Raw genomic sequence first — 21,710 nt, forward strand, 5'->3', positions numbered from 1 at the left:
GAGCTGTTTCCTGATACATTAGGCACTTCTTACTATATTATCCCATAGTTCTAATCTGATTTGACACAACTTTTCTGTGAAATTAATTGGCCATTCATTGTTGTAGGCAATATGTTAAGTTTAAAAAGCTGGAGAGGAATCAATGAAATAATATTTTGTTTTGTATAAGTGTAGATATATAATTAATGAAAGGTATTTTAAATAGTGGTGTTTCCTTGAATTTGTGTGTGTTTTGATACAGGTGGATTTGAATGAGGAAGAAACTATTTTAATTATCCGTCGTTTACACAAAGTTTTGCGCCCCTTCCTACTGAGAAGGTTAAAGAAGGAAGTAGAAGCACAGCTACCTGAAAAGGTAATTATATACACTGGAGACTGTTCCAGATTCTTTCTGGAATCTGTTTGGCTCATGGAAAGTAGTGTTTTATCATTAAGCTATCAATCTGATAGCTTCCATTTCATTTTCTTAGAAAAAATTATGTTGGTCAGGAAAAGAGCCTGGTTCTTTTGTGATATTCAAGAAGGCACATGACTTAATAGAAGAGTTGATGTTCATTACTACTCAATGCCCATTAAAAAGGGCTTAGAATAGCAGTGCTGAGAAGGACATGAATCTGGAAGGGTGAAGAATATTGCCAGGCTAGATGGTTTGTTGGTTCTGGTGTTTATGTAAATAGTGGGGGAACAAAGAGATTACTGCTAAGGGTGTCAGAGGTAAGCAGCCCCTTCATGTGCATTTCATTTCTCTGCCAGCAATCTTGGGCCTTTTTTGCCGGCAACTGTCTACATAGAATCCCAGTTAATAGTGGACCAAAAGAGTCAGAGCTCTCCCGATAAATGTTTGACCTCTCATTTTCAACAAATGCTTTACTGCTTTTTCTGTATACACCTGCAAGAGGTAGAGAAAGACTCGCTTTCGGCTTTGATCTATATTTTGATAAGAGATTTAAGATGAAAAGTGAGAAGTAGCTGATACCTATAACAACAACACACACACACACCAGTTTTAGATCTCTTCGACTATAGACATTAAAGGACATTACTATATACCAGAATACCAAAACACACTTCATGAAGTTGTCATGTGACAAACTAACCCATATGTATTTGTATGCAGTGTTGTAACACACATACAAAAGAGGCAGAGTTTGTATTATGATATTACAAATACGTTTGTTATTTACCTCCGTAATCACCTACTCATCCAAAACTCAAGACTTTTTAAAGCAAATTCTCATCAAGAAACCTATTGTAACATTTAACAAGAACTGGGTTACCTTTATGTCAATGTTGTAATAATTCTATGAAAATAACCAACATTACACAGATTGTTCACAGTGCCTGAAAGTTTGGTATCTTCTTTGAATAGTTTGATCCTCCAAGCATGAAATATCATCTTTTAATGATATTAGAGGAATTTCTAATCAGAAATTTTGTATGATTCTGTAATTCTTATTAAATGTTTGGGGGAAAACACTATTTTTTCAATGTTCAAGTTCATAATTATATTGGTCTGACATCTGCAATCCATTTGTCATGCTATATAAAAATAAAATAGCAGAAATCCAACAGAATGGCTCTCAACAGATCCTCCAAATAAATTGGCAACTATGGGTTTTTGACCTTGGAATCTAATTTTAGAAATGCCTGCAAGGATGATCAAATCAAGTGGATTTGGAATGACCAGCTACTAAGGTCCATTGTGATTATTATGAAAATGGTGTCATCTGCTGCTTACACAGCTGCAAGAAATTAATCTGAATAGATTATACTCTCTAGAGGAAAAAGTAACTAAAGTATCTCAAAATTGATGCACCTCAAATCTTCTTAAGTTTTTTTTGTTTGCCCTGCTTCAGAATCAACTCAGAAACATCCTCTGCCACATTTGTCTAGGAGTTCAACAACAATATATTAATGTTTAAAATATTTTACTATACTATTTTACCTCAAACAATTTCAAAGCTATTCATAAAGCTTTCGTTGAATTCATGTTTATTATTTATTGCAGTAGTGGGTGTCCCTGGTCTGTTGCCAAATATCCACAGGGCTTACCATGATCTCCTAGTTCAGCATCTTATCTCCTCTCTTCTCCCTGCCCTCTTTGCATGCAGTTAGGTCATCTCCCCCTGTGGAAACTTCTATCACTCAGTATTGCACAAGGGAAAGGATGTCACAGTTAGAGAAGCTAGAGACAGAAAAGTTAATTTTCCTTTTCATAAACCCTATGTCCTACTCTAGAAGATTTCTTGAAAAAATAATGTTCAAGCCTAATTATGGCATTAAGATTGAGTATTTATCTGAATATACTTGCATATCTTTGTGAGTATTTTTAAGAAATGAGCATAGAGCTCCAATTTCATTTCTTCTTTGATCCTATCCACTATTAACCTGTAGCATCCACAAAGGGGGTCTTGAGGAATATGGCATTTAAGGTTGAAAAGGATGCTTATCCTGACTGAATGCATAATTAATTGACCTTCCTGACAAAATCTTTACAAATTGTCATCTAGATACCAGGATTCTATTCTCCACATCTACTCAGACTGGAAACAAAATAAAATGAGAATATTATAGATGTACTGAGATGCCAGTACATTGATCCAGTGTACATTTTCAGCTCTGCCTAAAAACTATGGAGAATTAATCTGGAGCTTGATACATGCACGGTGCTCTACAACAAAGCTACATCCCTAACCAAATAAATTTTAAAGGTGCTGCTTAAATATGATCAAAATTTGAAGAAGTGCTAAATGCGCCCAAGTTGCGCACCCTCTCCATCGGGGCCAATGACTCGCTCCCAACAGTCAGCCGTGGACTCAGCTGACTGTACCGGGATGCCGGCATCCACAGCCACTCCGTCTTGGAGGATTGAGCTTGAGCCTGTTTCTCCCCATCCAGACCCGTCGGCTTCCAGACACGGGACAGCACTTGATAGCTTCATTGGGGTGGCCGGTGTGGAAAAGTACAGCTGGGTGTCATCAGCGTACAGCTGGTACCTCACACGAAGCCACTGATGATCTCACCCAGCGGCTTCATGTAGATGTTGAACAGAAGGCGAGAGAATCGACCCTGCGGCACCCACAAGTGAGGCGCCCGGGCCGACCTCTGCCCGCCAACACCGTCTGCGACGGTCGGAGAGATAGGAGGAGAACCACCGATAAACGGTGCCTCTCACTCCCAATCCTCCAACCGGCGCAGCAGGATACCATGGTCGATGGTATCGAAAGCCGCTGAGAGGTCTAATAGGACCAGGGCAGAGGAACAACCTCATCCCTGGCCCTCCAGAGATCATCCACCAACGCGACCAAAGCCGTCTCAGTGCTGTAACCGGGCCGGAAGCCGGACTGGAACGGGTCTAGATAGACAGTTTCCTCCAGGTGCAGGGGAAACTGATATGCCACCATACTCTCTACAACCTTCGCCGCGAAGCGAAGGTTGGAGACCGGACGATAATTACCCAAAACAGCCGGGTCCAGGGAAGGCTTCTTGAGGAGGGGCCTCACCACCGCCTCTTTCAAGGCGGCCGGAAAGACTCCCTCCAACAAGGAAGCGCTCGTAATCCCCTGGAGCCAGCCTCGTGTCACCTCCTGAGTGGCCAGCACCAGCCAGGAGGGGCACGGGTCCAGTAAACACGTGGTGGCATTCAGCCTACCCAACAACCTGTCCATGTCCTCGGGAGCCACAGGGTCAAACTCATCCCAGAAAATGTCACCAAGACCATTTCCTGACAAAATCTTTACAAATTGTCATCTAGATACCAGGATTCTATTCTCCACATCTACTCAGACTGGAAACAAAATAAAATGAGAATATTATAGATGTACTGAGATGCCAGTACATTGATCCAGTGTACATTTTCAGCTCTGCCTAAAAACTATGGAGAATTAATCTGGAGCTTGATACATGCACGGTGCTCTACAACAAAGCTACATCCCTAACCAAATAAATTTTAAAGGTGCTGCTTAAATATGATCAAAAATTTGAAGAAGTGCTAAATGTCAATCACCAGCATAATGTTGGATTCCAAGCAGTATGAAAACAGTTTGCGTTTTAATGAATCCATGTGTCTTCTCTCTTCCAAACAGGTAGAATATGTTATTAAGTGTGATATGTCAGCATTACAAAGAGTGCTTTATAGGCACATGCAAGCAAAGGGAGTGCTGCTTACAGATGGATCTGAGAAAGATAAAAAGGTTTGGAGAGCGGATTTTCTACACTATTGTGAAAAAAGGGTGGCCATTGTTTTATTGGACTGATTTATTACATTCCTGAATTGGAATACAAACTTCAGCATCCCTAACAGTTGGATTACTTCTTTTTTTGATCTCAGGACAGGACATAATGGCTGGCTTCAGGTTGTTCACAGAGTTAGATAAACAGGTGATCTCAACCTGGAAAGGGGCCGCAGATAGGAAATGGAGCCAGCATGGGAGGTTTAATTTTCTAATATGTGGAGTGTTCCGTAGATAGTCAGAATGAGGCATAGTCAAGTGCAATCAAATATTTGTTTAGTAATAACACTCCATTGATGTACAAATCATTAGATTGTATTTCTGATCATAACGGTATTTTAAAGCACAATGTCAAAACATTCATTTGCCCCCAAATTTGAAGCTTTTATCCAAGTGGTTGGGTTCCCTGCTGTAGCATTCATTTTTTGAGATCTTCCACGAAATCCATTTCAAATGATGTTGCTGGATAGAGTGCGCAATATGATAAGAGATTGTAGAAGAAACTTGTGGACCTTAAAAAAAAGTAAATATAGATTTTTACATCTTCCTCAAATACTTTATGTGGTTAGTTTATGTGATGAGAACTTAAGCTGCACCCAAATAATAGCAAAACACGACTAAACTAAAACAAAAAACTTCGGGGAAATGAAGCTTAATACATTGAATGACCCATGTCTGGTTCCTTTTTCAGTGTCCTACTCATATAGCTATAACTATTCAACATTTGCTCTACAGTTTGAATAGTGTGGAAAAAACAGGCTACTGGTAATGTAGGTATTCTATAAATAGTTTGCCATCTTCGATATTTTTCACATTTTTTTTCTTGCAGGGCAAAGGTGGTACAAAAACGCTCATGAACACTATTATGCAACTGCGGAAGATTTGCAACCATCCATATATGTTTCAGCATATAGAGGTAAAGATGTAGCATTGTTAAAGAGGAGACTAGCAAAGAGAAATGTGCTAGAGCAAATTTGTTGAACGATGAGTTAATGGGAGCGTGTGTGGATAAATTACTACCATGTCTATTTAACCATTGCCCAGACGGAAATGGTTAAATTTCCTCAAGCGGCAGATGGTAGTTGTAGCCAGGAGGACCTTTGCTCAGTTTCATGTTATGCGCCAGTTGTGCTTTTTCCTGGATCAAGAAACTCTTCTTTCAAACTCTCATGCCGGGGTCATCTCTCTTATAGACTAATGCAATGTGCTCTACGTAGGGCTACCTCGAAGAGTATCTGGAAGCTGCACCTGGTCCAGAATGTTGCCACGCAAACAGTTTTGAGCATTCCAAAGGTTGTGCATGTAACACCTTTGCTGCATGAATGACATTGGGTGCCAGTTTGCCTCTGGATTCAATTCAAGATGTTGGTCATCATCATTAAAGCCCTTCATGGCATAGGATCAGGCTACCTAAGAACTGTCTCGTCCTAATTATTATTAACCCATTCCACCTGGTCTGGCGAGGAGGGCATATTACAGACCTCATTGCTTAAAGAATTTCAACTGGCAAGGTCTGGGAAGAGAACCTCTGCTGTTGCTTTCACCCTATCTTGCCCCTAGAGATGAGGCTGGCCCCCCCGCTCTTCTGGTCTTCTGGCTCTGCCAACTGACATGGGAATCTAAGAGTGGTATGCAGTTGTATACATTTCATTATTTTTGCTCCTGAAGCGAATAGCAAATAGCTCTCAAGGAATTTTTGTAGCAGTTGTCTATCCTTTTTCTCCTCACCCTGGCATCAAAAATGTAGATATTGTACTCTGTTGCGCAAAGTGACATATACGGAACTCTGCAAGGAAGAAGCGAAACCTTCAGTTTGTTTTATTGGCTGAAACTTTCCAAAATGTCATAATTCATGACTCCCTCTTTCCTCCAGGTTTATTTCAAAATTAGAAAAGCTCATGGGTTAACATTTGGTTCCTCAATATAGTATTGTATGTACATTTAAATGTACATATATTTGTACATTTGTACAATGTAATGTACATACAATACTATATACTACAATATAGTATTGTTTGCACATTTAAAACCTCAAAATGTGTTGGACTTCAATAGTTTCCTGTTAGTTTTTTGGAGAGCACTCAGTAGAGGAAGGCTGATGGTGAAGAACTTTGCAATATTATAAACCCTAAGTACTTGGAAGTTTGCATTCATGAAATAAGCAAGCAAAAATCTCCAGCTGCTTTGAAAATAATTTTAACTATAATTAAACATCTGTTTATTTGAAAAACTGTTTAACTGTATTAATTTAAATGTTAAAAGGAATGGCTATCTTAGTTACTAGCTTAAGATATGCAGTAAAAGCCTTCCAGACTTATTAACTATCAAAGTGCCTTTTGAAGGTGAGAAAACCTTCTATTGTTATATTTGGCATCATTTTTTCATATTTATGTTGGTTTCCATACATTTTGTTACAGGAGTCCTTTTCTGAGCACTTAGGCTTCACTGGAGGCATTGTACAAGGGTAAGTTACATACTCTAAAACTTTGGGACTATGTCAGGGGTGTCAAACCAGCGGTTCACGGGCCGGATGTGTCACGCACAGGCCACCCCCACCCCAGTTCCGTGAAGGGAAAAAATATAGGGAAACATCACATGACGGCAACATGACACTGAGAGTTTGATACCCATGGACTATGTGTATGTTTTCTCTGTGAAGACTCAACAGTCTGAACCGATGATTGCACGCTTGGCTTCTTAAATTCCAGAGGCATCTCCTACCTGTTCTTGATGGACAATCCTGGCACTAGGACAATTTCTAATCATATGAATTAGTGTTTTGGGAGTGATGCTTTTTAAGGTCTTGCGCTCCCTTAAAAGCTTGTCTGGATTTAATTAATTTAAGATCAGTACAGGTAGTTCTCACTTATTGACCACTTGTTCAGCAATCATTCATAATTGCAATGGCGCTGAACGAGTGGTATAGTTCTCAGAGCTCCAGCCGCCCCAGTGCCCCTCAGTCCCACACTTGCAATTTGGGTACTTGGCAACCAGCTCTCATTTATGGTAATTGGCCATCATAAAAGGAGCTGGCAGTCACATTATTGCCATTTGTGACCTTCCCTGCTGGTTTTCCACAAACAGAGTCATTGGGAAAGGCTGGCAGGGAAGATCACAAGTCATTCTGGTAACTCCCCTTTGCCTTCCTGCAGTTGCACCCCATTGTACTGTCCATGCCCCACTCTTCCTGTGCTCGTACCATCTATCCCTAAGGCCTTCCTATGCTCATGCAGCACCACATCATCCATCCCCACCCTTCTTGCACTTGTACACAGCGTGTGCCCTACCTCCCAGGCTCTTCCACCACCCACCCACCCCGCCTCCCTCAAATTACATCTAGCCTGTATCAACCCTCCCAGAGTCTCTCCTGGCCTTCTTCACTCCCCTGGAGCATCCCTGAATTGTTTACCTGGGATTCCTTCCACTTCCCACTTAACAACCTTCACATCTTGGGGTTACAGCATCAACCAAGACTGTTGAAATTGCTGTTGCTAAGCAATATGATGACATGACGTTGTGTTTTATTACTGCCCTCCTTAGTAATAGAAATGCCAGTTCCAGTTCCAGCTCCTATAACCTGACAGCTATCTGTAAGAATAGCTTCTATTCATAAGGCAACAGCAAAGGCCTGGTTTATTCATAAAAGCAAGTAGAGTATCCTAGTTTTTCAAACTTAGGAATATAGTACTTCTGTGGTTTAAAAAGAAAAGAGAGATTACTCTGCAAATATTTGATATAGAAGGGGAATCCTGAAGTTAAAACCTGTGAAACTGATCGTTGTGGTGGGGAGAAAAATATTCCTTTTTCTCTTTCTCATGCATAACCTAGTCTTGATCTCTATCGAGCTTCTGGGAAATTTGAGCTTCTAGATCGTATTCTTCCCAAGTTGCGAGCTACCAACCACAAAGTATTGCTCTTCTGTCAGATGACCTCCCTCATGACCATAATGGAAGATTATTTTGCCTACCGCGGATTCAAATACCTCAGGCTAGATGGTAAGTTTGTCAGTAGACTTACATGCTGGGCAAATTTTGTATTGGGAAGTAGCAATTTGACTTGGTTACAGAGTTTGCTTGAAGAGTTACCTAAGTTACAAAGTTTTGAGCTGCATATAAAAAAAGTGGAATATAATTTTCCTGCATCGAAGATAAATAAGTGTAGGTATATTGTGCATACCTACATATCTACACATACATACATACATACATACATACATACATACATATGTACTGCATGTGCAAGTTGCCATGTTAAGCCACTGTGTTGGCAGTGACCACGCACTAACAATGCAGCCATTCTTTTTCATATTCTTTTTGCACAAGCTTTTTCTCAGGCCTAGAGTCTGGATCATTTCTGTGAAGAGCAGAATGTCTTTTTAGAAAAAAACGAGTGATATGGTAGTGGTTACACCACTCAGTATGTGTGGAAGCAAGCTGGCTGGTTCTTCACAGTGTTATTGCATGCAAGCTTGTTAGAACTGCTCTCTTAAGATGTAAATCCTTTAAAAAGGATTTAGTTGTTTTCTAGGTCCATACCTTTGCCCCATAACACCTCTCCTGGCAATATATTATAACCCATATAAAAAAACATTGTGCTTCCAATGTGACTGTGGAGTTGCTTTTTAAAAGTAGAAATGGCTCATTCTCTTTCAATATGGGCAAAGGGAAATTCCCTTTAGTGCTGGTATAAACCATTTGAAAGTATATGTCAGATGTGCCCCAGTCAGGTCCCTTATGAAAGAAAGACCCTCAATTCCCTTTTGGTGAAGTGATAAGTTCTTTTACTAAAGGTTACCTGCTGCAGTAACACCAGGCTAGAACTAAGTTTCCCATGTAAAAAGCTACAAATTTTTCCCTGTCATCCCAGTCCTCTCCCATAACCAGTTTGTCTTCAGCCAGTGCATAGGTGTTTCAAGAAAGCTGAGATGTTTGGGGCAGTCCACATTCCATTCAAGAGTGTGTGGCCTTCAGTACTGGCATAAATTGGTTCTGTGCTTCCTTGGTTTTCATCAAACTGTTATCCCCCCCCTCCCTATTTCCATTGCATCCCCACACAGGTTTATTGCCCATATTCTCTCCCGATGCCCCCACCCATGATGGCAGGGTGCCATTGCAATGCCAAGCCAAAGAAGGCAGACCTGACAGTATGTAATATTTGAGACTTAGAAATTATGAACTCTGATCCACCAACTGGTGGAAGCTTTGCAGTGAGAGAACCAAACTTGAACTAAGGAGAAAGTTCCTAACTTTGAGAGCTATTAAGCAATGTGACAGCCTGATTCTTGAAGTTGTGAGTGCTCTATCATGGGAGATTTTCAAACAAAGGTTGGATAGCCATTTATCCTGCATAGGCAAGAGGTTGGACTAGAAGATCTCCAAGGTCCCTTCCAAACCTCTGATTCTGTGATAATTTCCCCATATTTTTAAAAACTTTCTGAAATATGGAGCTCAAGCTTACAACAGTTGCCTCTTCCATGTAAGTGACATTTGTATTAAAGCATACCTGATTAGTGGTAGTTTTGGTGTTTGAAGGATGCATTTATTAAAAGGAATGCAAATTGTTCTTTCCATTTCTTCAGTGGCTCATCAGGTTCTTTCATTTGGCTAACTTTTCCATTTTCAACTTGCCATTTTGATGTCTCAAACCACCATGTAACGTATGATCACTTTTCCAATGACTATTTTTGTTAATGCTTTTGGATAAGAGATATTTTGAATCTCTTTCTGATCCTAAAATAGCATTGATTGAATTGGAAGGCTGTCATATATTCTGGTAAGTATAATCTACAGTGACATATTTGTGATCTAGTTCCAATAGATTAGTCCGGTTTAGCCAAGGCAAAAGTTCTTTCTCTCTTTAATTTTTCTTTTTCCACTCTCGATTAAGGTTTTGTTCTTTAATCCAGCATTAATTTGCCCTTGTGTAAAGAAAGAGATCAAAAGTGGATACTGAGTTTTTTCACTCTTTCCCCATAACACTGTGCGGAAGAAGAAAAAGAGGCATTTATAGAGTAACTATAAAGGGATGCCACGTAGTTTGAAGTATTTGCAATCTAGTGTATTATGTAGCCCTGTGGCATAATCTGCTAAAGTTTATGATTAAGCTCCTAACATTGCTCAAAAATGATGCTCAGGTTATACTGAACTGACTACCAAGAAAAGCTTAGGAAAGAATAGTTTTAAAAATATGCACTTCTTTTTTGTTGCCCACTTAAGACTATAATTAACAGCCACAGTACTCTGAGAGATTCATGTGTTTCATGTGGTCATTACTGACTTAGGTTGCTGATATCGAATGAAGGTCTAGATGTTAATTAATATTATGATCTGGGCATTATCAGTCTGTCCCAATAATTTTGGGAATGGCATGGAGGAAAATACCTGGTATCTGTTAACTGCAGTTTCTCTTGAGTGTTCAGTTTTAGCTTATTCTTCAGTTGTTGTAAAGTTCAGAAGTGAAAGGAAGCAAGTTTTATAAAGTAGTTAACAAAATGCAGTTTCCATGTGTTATCATGATGATTCTGTCCAAACAGTGTCTTCCAATCCAAACCACCTGATTTATCGTTATAAATTTTCTAATATTGTTAAGAATTGAATTCTTCAATTGTTATGGAACTTCTCCATAGGTAATAATTCTAAAATGTCACTTTTGTCAGTTTTGTTGAAATATGTTTTTTCTCTATGACTTCTTTTGAGTTTTGGAATTTTTGTAATAACTTTTATCCTGAAGTAAAATATCGTAGCACTAGGGGAAACCCTCTCTTTTCTGGGCTTTTAAAGGGACCACTAAGGCTGAAGATCGTGGCATGCTGCTGAAAACTTTCAATGAGCCAGGCTCTGAATATTTCATTTTTCTTCTGAGCACCCGAGCAGGGGGTTTGGGACTGAATCTGCAGTCTGCTGATACTGTGATTATTTTTGACAGTGATTGGAATCCTCACCAGGTAACAAAAATGTTTTTACTATGTTTCACGGGAGAAAATAGTAGAGCATTAACCTTTAATGGTAAGATTAAAGTTTGTAATGCTACACATATAGTACTAATGCAAAAGAAAGGACTTCTTATATTTCATCAAGGGTTGTGGATTATAAATATAAGGCATATTTATTTATTGTAGCTTGTAGTTTCAAATATCTGGATCTTTGGCATTCCCCTTCTGCCTACAATAATGAGATTTCTGGCAAAATGGGTGATTACAGTTTTAAAATATTGTCATAAATAATTCTTCTGTGCCCTTAGGAGAAAAACAAAAAAATATCTCATCTGATAATAGATCTTTTCAGGAACTGATAGTATAAACTCTCATCCTAGTTTGGTCTTTCTTCAGGGCACAGCCTTAACTATCTTAAAGCAAAGTTAAAGAGGAACCTTTAATTGCTAATTAAAACCAAAATTGTACTCCTATGCCAAATTAAAGGACTGGCATGTGAAACCAAGAAATACTTATCAATTAAAATAATATCTCTGTGGGAGATGGATAGTAAAAAAGTATCAAATACAAACAAGCAAGCAAGCGAGCGAGCAAATGATATAATAAGGATTATTATACCAATAAAGATTTAGAGACCAAGAGCATCCCTTGATATTGCTGCTGTCCTCTAAACATTACCTGAATAACTCTGAACAATTGGTTACAGTACAGAGCATTAGTTCATAGGTTGAGACACACCACCAGTTCGCAGGTCAGCCAGAGACCTAAAGAGCAGAGAGTTAGACAGAAGCATTTCCTCTGATCTATGGGATTAGAAATGGGTCTCCAGATGCACATTTTGGTCTTAAAGGCATGAATGCTGCTTTTATAAAAAGGGAGAGCTATCCGATCTCGGGCCCCTCTGCTGGTACAACATCGTCCCTTCTGTTTTTAGGATGTAGCTGAAAGAAAGCTGAGCGTAGTTGTTGAACAGTGAGGAAGGTTTCTGTCTACCACTCTAGGACCTGCAGGCACAGGATCGAGCACATCGCATTGGGCAGCAAAATGAAGTGCGAGTGCTGCGCCTGTGCACTGTAAACAGTGTGGAAGAGAAGATACTTGCTGCAGCCAAGTACAAGCTGAATGTTGATCAGAAAGTGATCCAGGCTGGAATGTTCGACCAGAAATCCTCCAGCCATGAAAGGCGAGCTTTCCTGCAGGCTATCTTAGAGCATGAGGAGCAAGATGAGGTAAGAGGCGACAAGGGGTGGCTTTCTCCTTTACTCGTGCGTGACTGAGGAATGTGTTGCCTCGATCCTTGCTCTCTAATCCTGAGGCCAAGGGACTGTGAGCTTGGAAGGAAGTGGCATGAACCCTTGTCACCCTAGGAAGTGAATTTGAGTGTCAGTGAAAGGTGCTGGATTGACAGTCCTGGAGACTGAACTCCTCTATCTATCCACAGACCAGATACAGCACGGGCAGTGGCAGTGGCAGCGCAAGCTTTCCCCACACTGCCTCAACCCTGTGCCTCAACTCCGACTCGGAGGAGCCACCTTTAAAGGTGAGAGGGGTAGTTCAGTCGCCGCGCCCGTCCACTCCTTAGTCCTCACTTTTTTAAGAATGTCAGCAAAATTGCCAATGCCGATGGGGAGCATCTGCCACGTGGCTACTGTCCACTGAGCCCACCAGATATATTTTCACACAAGTAGCCAAATCAAATTTGAGATGGTAAAACAATCAGTATAAAACTCCAAGCACACAAACGGCCATGCAGGAATTAAATGGGAAAAACTTTGAAATCTTTCAGGAAGAAGATGAAGTTCCAGATGATGAAACAGTTAACCAAATGATTGCCCGACATGAGGAAGAGTTTGATCTTTTTATGGTGAGAGTGGCTATTTTGCTTGTTGTATTTCATGAAGTTCAGCTTTATTCTTCTAAGTTCAGCCTATTACTTGGGGTACATTAAATTAATTACATTAAATTTTGTTTAGGAAGTCAGTAGTAGATACACGCATGCCAGACGAAAGCAGGGCATACATAACGTGCTAAAGAGAGAGGAAATACATGTTTAAAAAACTTTTGCAGATCCTTTGGATTTCATAATACTTGAGAAAAATAGTTCCAGAGCATTAACCAAATATCACCTAGTTCAATATAAGTATCAGGGTTCTTTCAACAAGAAGCTTGTTACTCTCTGTGCTGTTTTAAGGTTGTTTTGAGAATCATGGGAAGCCTCATATTATTGGGGAAAAGAAGATTGTGGTTATTGATAAAAATGTCCACTCAAAAAATTAAAGAGCAAGCAAGATACAAGCACAAAATCCTGTCAAAGCATGTATATTTCATATAGATTCTTATGACTTGTTATGGAATTGGGACAAATAACACTTTACAGCTCCAAGTTGCAGTTTGCCTTCCTAGGGAAAATGTCCTCTTCTCTCACCCATTTCTGTCCTACCTTGTCCAATAGTTTTAAGTCCTCCTTCCAAGTATAGAAAGGAAGTTGGAAAAGGAGGGAAAACAGCAGTCCCCTGTCTTCAGTGCTGGAGGAAAGTGAAGTCTCTTTGAGTCAGACTTGACTCGTAAGGGGCTTATGGGCACATCCTTGTTGGGAAAAGTGAGCATTGATGCCAAAAGTGAGTATCCCCTGCCTTCTTCTGTTTTAATTTCCCAGTCTAACCTATATTCCTGAGACTCCAGTGGTCTCATCCAAGAACAACCAGATTTACTCTTGCTGTACTTACTGAGATGAGCCAACATCAATTATTTGCGTAACTATTTATACAGGAAGTGATGAGGGACATAGGCAAGCAGCCATCATCTTCTCCATTCTCAGCTGTTGTATGGGGAAGAAAATACTAAGTGAGCAGCTTACTTTCAAAAAACAATGTTTATTGTAGCATATTGAAATTGTATGTATATCAATATAGCAGTGTTAATTTGAGACCAAAACAGTTTTCTGCATTCTTGAAAAAAAGTATACCTGCTTTCAAATCATGCGTTTTCACATAACTGTATAAATCTATTTCTTTAAGAAATACTTTTGGAATATATTTGAAATAATGTTTCAGGTTTCAGAAATCTATCAAACCAAGAAACCTGGAAAAAAAATCTTACTCCTTATGGTGGCACCAATAAAATTGCAGTATCTTCATCCCCTTAGATCTCAGGAACCACTTTTTAAATGAAGAGCCGGGTCCATAGTTTTGATTTACTTACATTTTGATGGTCTAAAGCAGCCTTTCCCAGCCTGATAGTGAACTTCAAAGTGGGGCTAGATGGGAAGCACTAGTGGGTCATTGCATTCTCTTTTTGATATTGTTGTTTTTTAGAGTCTAGAATAGAATAACAAGTGGAATACAGAATAAAGATGGAAAGCTGAAAGATTCTTCCATTCTATGAAAAAAGATAATCTCACTCTAAGGCAGAGATTGATGGATGGATTGATTGATTGATTTTAAATATTTCCATATTCTGGCATGTTGCTTAGTAGTGATGAACATTTTACTCCATATCTGAATTTTGAAACAGTATTATAGACTTTACTCTTCACAAAAAATTGCACATTGTTTCAAAATCGCTTAATAGTTTGCTAACTAATTTGCAAAATTAACTCCAAACATTTAAGATTGATGGTTTTCCTGTATCTGATAATTCCCCTCTAATTAAGATTGAGGGGATTTTGTTATGTTGTAATGGTAGACTTGCATCTGTTCCCCATACAGTAAATGACTATACTGAGCATAAAGCTTAGAAAATCCAGCGCAATACCAAATGTAGTTTAAATTGCTGTTCTCCTTCTGCAGCGCATGGATTTGGATCGCAGGCGAGAGGAGGCCCGCAATCCTAAGCGAAAGCCGCGATTGATGGAAGAGGATGAGTTGCCCTCTTGGATAATTAAAGATGATGCAGAAGTAGAAAGACTAACCTGTGAGGAGGAGGAAGAGAAGATGTTTGGTAGAGGTTCCCGTCACCGTAAGGAAGTGGATTATAGTGATTCCCTGACTGAGAAGCAATGGCTCAAGGTATACATGGTACAGCATCGTTCTCCAATGATTTTCTCAAATTTTATTTCTACCTATCTCTGTGTTGTCTGTGTGTCTGAATGTTGAGAAAATACCCAACACAAGAAGTTTTGAGGACTAGCTGAGTTTACGCAACCAAATTTCAATTTGATCGTTCTTTTGACGATTTCTAGCCATGAAACTCTTCCACTGCTAATCCCTACTTTTTTGTATTAAATAGGGTGGATTGTTTTAAAAGTACATTTCTTCAGTGCCATTCAAAACTTCTGTTGGGTATTATCAACTCAACTGTGTGGAACCATGTTGCTAAACTTAAATTCAATTGATCTCCTTGACAGATGTCAAACATTTCAGATGCAGAAAGCCTACTTACTATGCAGCTGAGTGTGCCCTCTTCTTGCCTGTCCCAGCAAACATTTCATCCTATTTGTTGCTGGGCAGTGATCCAGAGATTGGATGTTCTCCGTCTTTGGCCATTAAGAGGCAGACTGGGGGTGGGGGATGGGGAGAAGAAGCTGTCCCTGAGCTAGACTAGGAGGCATCACCCTTCCTTCCGTGATCCAGTCACTACTACTGCAGGAGAAAAGGAGAGGCTTAGTTAACTGTGAACGTCTAAGATACTATTCATTTGTAAAATATCCCAAAGATTGTTGGTTTGTGCTTTACTTACACCCTGATTCTTCTGCTCTGTTTACCACCAAAGTGTGTTAAGAGGAGAGAGTGATGATTGAAGCTAATAAGAAGGAGACGTATGACTATTCATGCAACATTCTCAAATTTTTTTGCTGTAATTCCTCTTTTGAGTCTTGGAGCTAGAGAATCTTGTTAGGATGTTCTCTCTTCTGTCTTGTTATCCAAGGTCATCCTGGTAAGGGCAGGCTTCCAAGCTTTGGCGTACACTTCTAAGGAGAAGCTACAGAAAGCATCCCTGCTTGTTGTGCTTGCTCCACTCAGCACTTGTTCTTTGTTCCTTTGTACTACATTCTAACTCATAGAGGGCATTAACTCGTTCTTGCTGGAGTTCTGTAAGCTGGACCACAGGAAAAACAGTGTGAAATTAAAAATTGGAATCTTTTTCATAGCAGTCACTAAGAAGACCTCATGTGAAAAATTATCTGTCTTAAGAAATCGAAGAAGTCAAAGTAACCTGCAGTTCGTTTCCTGGCATTTTTGTGCTAACTTCCTTTTTTGTATATAAATCCTTGGGGGCAGAAATTTATAACTTCTATTGTTATAAGTTTATGCTTTTTCAGAGATAGCAGCATAAGGCAACCTATAAAATAGCAGTTGCTTTTCTGCTTAGCTATGTAAGATACTTACCAAGTTTGTTGTCGTGATTATGATGATTTCATCAATAATGGCTATAATTTTACTAGACTCTTACCCAAATCTAGGGCAGATATGTCAGCAAGCTTGCAACATATCAGGCAGAATTATTAGCTGAGCCTTATTTTCACTTCTATAGTTATTGTGGACATGAAACTGCTACATTGATGGTTTTATGAAGATCAGCATTCATTCAACTTCCTCATTCAAAAACATCTGATTCTGAAACGGATGCCTGTTTTGGTGAAGGAAAGGAGATTAATTGATGTTACAGAATTTGAAGTGATGGTTCCTAAATTGCTGGTCCCCATAAAACTATAACTATGTTGATAGGCACAAGGGTATAAGACTAGGAATCCTGGATTTCACCTTTACGCTCTCAAAATACCCTTTGGCATTATAACTTCAATTCATACAATATCTAGAGCCATCTAGATTTCCTTAACTTTCCTATCCTTAGCAGAACAGCTTGGGCCTCTGTCAGCAGGAAGAGAACTACTTACTGGATTAATTTGGATTGGCAGTGAATTAAAAGCTGAAGATATACTTGAAAGTCTGGGCTTTTCTCTCTTTAGATTTTTAAAACTAATTTTACATGTAGGCTCCAGTTTGTGGAAACAGCAGTTCCTTATATGGCTGAAAAAGCAGTGAATATGCATTACAGATTAAAAAAAATGGACGGCCTTAATGCTACAAGATAATTGCTGATTAAAAGAAAAGGCAATAATTACATTTGCTTCAATAATACTTTTTATGGAAAGAAGTTGACTTCTGCAATCAAATATGGAATATTCCAAATTAGTGTTTGTCAAGAAAATTGATTAATTTAAACTTGATGATATTACCAAATCGGCCTTTGAGCATTGAAGGTAGAGATTATATGTGTGGGTTTATGGAGGGACACCCTGCCTATTCACTTCCTAAATACTAAATGGGAACAAGAAGAGCATCAATGGATCAAGATCAAGTCCTATCACAGGATTATGTGATATTTGGAAATGACTTACTGATAAAGGAGAGAAGCTTCTTCGGGTGCCTTCTTACTGAGGCATTCAACACCTTTATTTAACAAATGAAATAATTCTAAGAACAGAGCCTAAAGCAAAATGGTGACATCATTTGTATGTAAGTAAAGCAATGGATTTCTTGAATCATCCCAGTGATTGGACCACTGCCCAGCAACAAATAGAAAAGAAAATTTGGTCTTAACTATTAATTTTCCTTCTGTTTTTTAATGGGCAGTAATCCAGCACTTGCCTGTTCTAGGATACCTGCTCACTATGGAGCCTGTTGGTGGTTGGGCTCCTTATTGCTAGGCTAAGAGTGACTGGTTGTCCAGAGGAAGAGGTGGTGACCTTTTAGTCCAGCCTATTTATATTTTCCATAGCATCTGCCCCCATTGGCTGGGCAGGGAATATGCCTACTGTCTGGACTGCTACCTATCAAACAAGTAGAAACAAAGAAGGTAAGACCAAGTTTTCTGTTTTATGCCATGTTTGAGGGTGGCAGGGAGAAAGATAGCCTAGCCTTTTTTTGCTTCTACACAAAGATATGTCAAAAAGTAAAATGTTTTAGCAAAGGAGAATGGCGATCCACACTTTACCACAGAAACATAAAGTAAAATCAGAATGACCTGCCAAGCAAGGTTTTTGCCTCTACTTTTTTTATTGCAGATCTCTTCATTATTTTTTGGTGGATCTAATGTGTTCATTTTTTTATCTAAAAATTGCACAAAGATTAGCAAGTTAGATATAAAAAGTTAATTAGGTGCTACTATTATGCTACTGTGTTTCCCCAAAAATAAGACCCAGTCTTATTTTCTTTTGGGCCCCAAAATAAGCACCAGGTCTTATTTATTTCCGAGGGATGTCTTACCTGCTTCCTTTAGGATCACTGCAACCAGGCCTCCCATGCCTTGACACCTGTTGTGCTGCTGCTCAACTTTTTCTGTGGCCGCTTGCAGCCAGACGCTGCATGACTCATCACACCAGCGCTGCCACTTGTGTAGGTGCATTGTGAGTACAAGTGGTAGCACCGGCATGACATGCCACATGGCGTCCTGCCACAAGTGCCGACAACAGCACGACGAGCCTCATGGTGATCCACCACAAGCGGCGGCACCGGCACAATACACCATATGGTGTCTAGTCCCAAGTGGCCACAAGTGCCTGCAGAAGAAGTCAAGCAGCAGCTCAGTAGGTGTTGGGGCATGGGAGGCCTGGCTGCAGTGGTCCTAAGGTAAGTGGGTGCGGAATGCATGGGGCAGCTCCACCCCCACACACCCACTCTAGCTTGATTTTTACGCATGTACCTCATCCCACCTCGTACAAATAGATGGTGGGTAGGGCTTAAGTAGGGCTTATTTTGGGGGTAGGGCTTGTATTAGGCACAGATGTAAAAATCGGGCTAGGGCTTGTTTTAGGGGTAGGTCATATTTTCAGGGAAGCACAGTATGTAGAGTAATAAAAGTTTTTTTTTAAAGAAACAAGACACTTTCCACAAATCAGTAAAACTTTTAAAAAAGATTAGGGGAACTGTAAATCTCTGAGTAACATTGTGACTTTCCTCTAAGAAAAAAACAGCTAATAAGATCTGTAGCTAAGAGGAACAAAAGCATTTCCCATAACTGTATTGAATCATTACATAGGTTTTGCTGGGAGGATAACAACAATTGCCATAACAGAAAACAAGAAGCTAATCATTTTGTAGGAGGAAAATTATTCAGCTTGGTTTATTATATAATGGAGCTGTGTGCCTAAATTTCCCTTTCTCCAGTTCTGTTTCGTGTACCAGTGATGGTCCACACCACGTTAAATCAAGAGCCTTGGCTTCTCTCTGCAATTTGGCAAATGCTGGCTGGGAAAAGGGGGTTCAAACATTTGAATGGGGTGTTGCGAGAAGGATCCACAAAGCAAATTCAGTGATGGCACTCATCTCTAGCAAGGGCCTTGCTAACAGATTGATAGCTCCCATACCTACTTTTTATACATTATATGAATTGCATGGTCTAAACCTCCTTTATAGCTTTTCCTTTTCTTTTAGCCCTGAGAATTCCTGCTTGCAATAGTATTCAGCAACTTTGAATAGCGAGCTATGAATTCAAAGAGAATTGTGTTCCCAAATGGACACAATTTGGTGCCTCCTGGGTTTCAGACTACACTTTCTACAAATTTTTGCCATTGGAGAGGCTAGCTATTAATCAAAAATATCAAGAAGGTACCTGCCTGCCTCATTAACAATAGAGAATTGCAAGTGAAATTAGTTCTGCTTCAAAACAGAAGGAAGCTTTTGTTATATGACAGTCATGAGGAGGTTCTAGTTCTGTCCTACAGAGTTTTTTTTTAGTCCCCAGCAAATTTTTACTGGTTTTCTGTTACCCTTATATACCTGGAGCCTTTAAAAGTATATGGCACCTTCTATAGGCCCAAGCAGCATCCTCGGGAGTACAGGACACTTCTCAATATTCCAGTATAGCTCCAGCCTATTTATATTTTATTTCAGCCTATGCTAGAACAGCATAGCCAATGGCACCAACAGTATTTCACATCTTACAACTTTTCCAGATATCCACAAATTAGTCACTAATAGACACAGAGACAGCAGGACAAAATGGAAGCTACAATTGTTCATAGTTCCTTGATTAATTACATCCCATTCTCCTTTCTCTGGAGGAGGTTTTGGCTGAGCCAAGGGGTGAAATGCTGGGACATTGGATGGAACGAATGGATGGAACTAAATATCATGTAAGACAGAAAGAGCCTTGCCCATTCTTTATTTTTGTTTCAGTTGTGAGAGAAACAGTGACAAGAAGTTCTGTGTGTGTCAGGTATCTGCACTGCTCTTTGTATTAGCCAATGCATATGTTACTTGTAGTTTAATGAAAGGGACTTGTTCTGTTAATTCACGTATAAATTCACGTTCTTACTGTTTTGAGGAATTGAATAAGTCAGAGATGTTGTACCTGTCTCCCAGAAAACACCCCATGGTTGCACATGTGTGTTGCCTTGTTGCAGGGAGGGTGGCTGATGCTAGATGCAGTGAAAAGGGACCCTGGCTATTATTTCCGTTTCTGTTCTCTTTGATCCCTCCAAACAATAGCATAATTAAATAGATTGCTTCCCTTGTTTGAAGCTGCCAAGAATAGCTCATTAATATATTGAGTCTAGTATTATATATTTGTCTACCAATGATTCTCTGCTAGCCGTATATGTTTCTTAGGCAAAAAGAAGTTTAGGTCTTGAAGAACCCTGTAATATATCCCACTATCCAAGATCAGAAGATCAGAGGTGTCACCTATCCATTAAAAAGTGAGGTTTTAGTCATAAATTGAATGAGCCTTGAGTTTAAAACCCAGATGTTCAAAACCTATTTGGAGATATATATCTTAATTAATTAAACTATCATTCCTTTTCCCAGATCTATTTTCAGTATGCCATAATTCTCTATAGGTTAATTAACCAGTTTTCTGTTAGGGTCTGAACTAGCAGATTATGGATAGAACAGGAGCCAAACAATTATTTCAAAGAAAAAGTGTAGGTAGTATAAAACTAGTGGTGGGATTAAGTGCTTCCTTCTCCCAGGCTCTTAGAAGTTTGATGCCACCAATTAAGAATTTTAAGCAGTTAATGCTTTTTATTTCTATTTTGCAATATTAAAGAATGGTCTCCTTGAGTTCAATCTTTTTCATAAGGTACATCTCTCATAAGAGGTCCTGCAAAGCCATTTGAGGTCAAGAACTCTGTTTGCTTTAGTTATCAAGTAAGGAACAAATATTGAACAAACCAGAACCATGCTGGCAGGCCATTCTTCACGTAAAGACTTTCCATGATTTTCTGACATTACAGAGCTGTCGTAGTTTCAACTCTTAGGTTCCTTTGCTCTGACTGTTGAGTAAGTGAGATCCTGTAGCCATGTATGACAATAAAAATGAAAGATGGGTAGTTTTACTTCTGAGTTTTCCTACTTCTGTTATACATGGCCTTCAGTCAACTTGCTTCTTTTCCTCTCTTACTGTGCAATCTGAAGCATAAAAATTTATGGCTAACGGGTGGTTAGTAGCCTCAGGTCTCCTTGCTGCTTTGGAAGAAATTGCAACAGAACTGGCAGGAAGGGGCATCCCCACAACCTGCTCTGCATGGTTTCTACAGAGTCTTCTGCCTGTTGGCCCTGTTTAACATGAGAAGAAAAGCTTGTAGGTAAGAGAACTAGCTTTCC

The 21,710-nt window shown here is 39.5% G+C and overlaps 1 protein-coding gene across 14 annotated transcripts in view; it reads left to right on the top strand.

Moving 5' to 3' along the window:
• Positions 1-21,710, top strand: part of SMARCA4 (SWI/SNF related, matrix associated, actin dependent regulator of chromatin, subfamily a, member 4) — a 68,969-nt gene that overhangs the window by 44,674 nt on the left and 2,585 nt on the right. For 7 of the 14 annotated variants that reach the window (XM_058166894.1, XM_058166892.1, XM_058166899.1 and 4 more), the window contains 10 exons: positions 242-355; positions 4,086-4,193; positions 5,062-5,148; positions 6,650-6,696; positions 8,061-8,227; positions 11,012-11,175; positions 12,165-12,392; positions 12,605-12,703; positions 12,950-13,027; positions 14,952-15,179. In XM_058166894.1, the coding sequence (XP_058022877.1) occupies positions 242-355; positions 4,086-4,193; positions 5,062-5,148; positions 6,650-6,696; positions 8,061-8,227; positions 11,012-11,175; positions 12,165-12,392; positions 12,605-12,703; positions 12,950-13,027; positions 14,952-15,179 (1,320 nt within the window). Of the gene's footprint in view, positions 1-241; positions 356-4,085; positions 4,194-5,061; positions 5,149-6,649; positions 6,697-8,060; positions 8,228-11,011; positions 11,176-12,164; positions 12,393-12,604; positions 12,704-12,949; positions 13,028-14,951; positions 15,180-17,883; positions 21,692-21,710 lie in introns of all 14 variants that reach the window. The other 7 variants (XM_058166900.1, XM_058166905.1, XM_058166903.1 and 4 more) reach the window with 4 other exon arrangements.

The sequence above is a fragment of the Ahaetulla prasina genome, chromosome 2 (assembly GCF_028640845.1).
Source record: "Ahaetulla prasina isolate Xishuangbanna chromosome 2, ASM2864084v1, whole genome shotgun sequence".
Classification (NCBI taxonomy): Eukaryota; Metazoa; Chordata; class Lepidosauria; order Squamata; family Colubridae; genus Ahaetulla; species Ahaetulla prasina.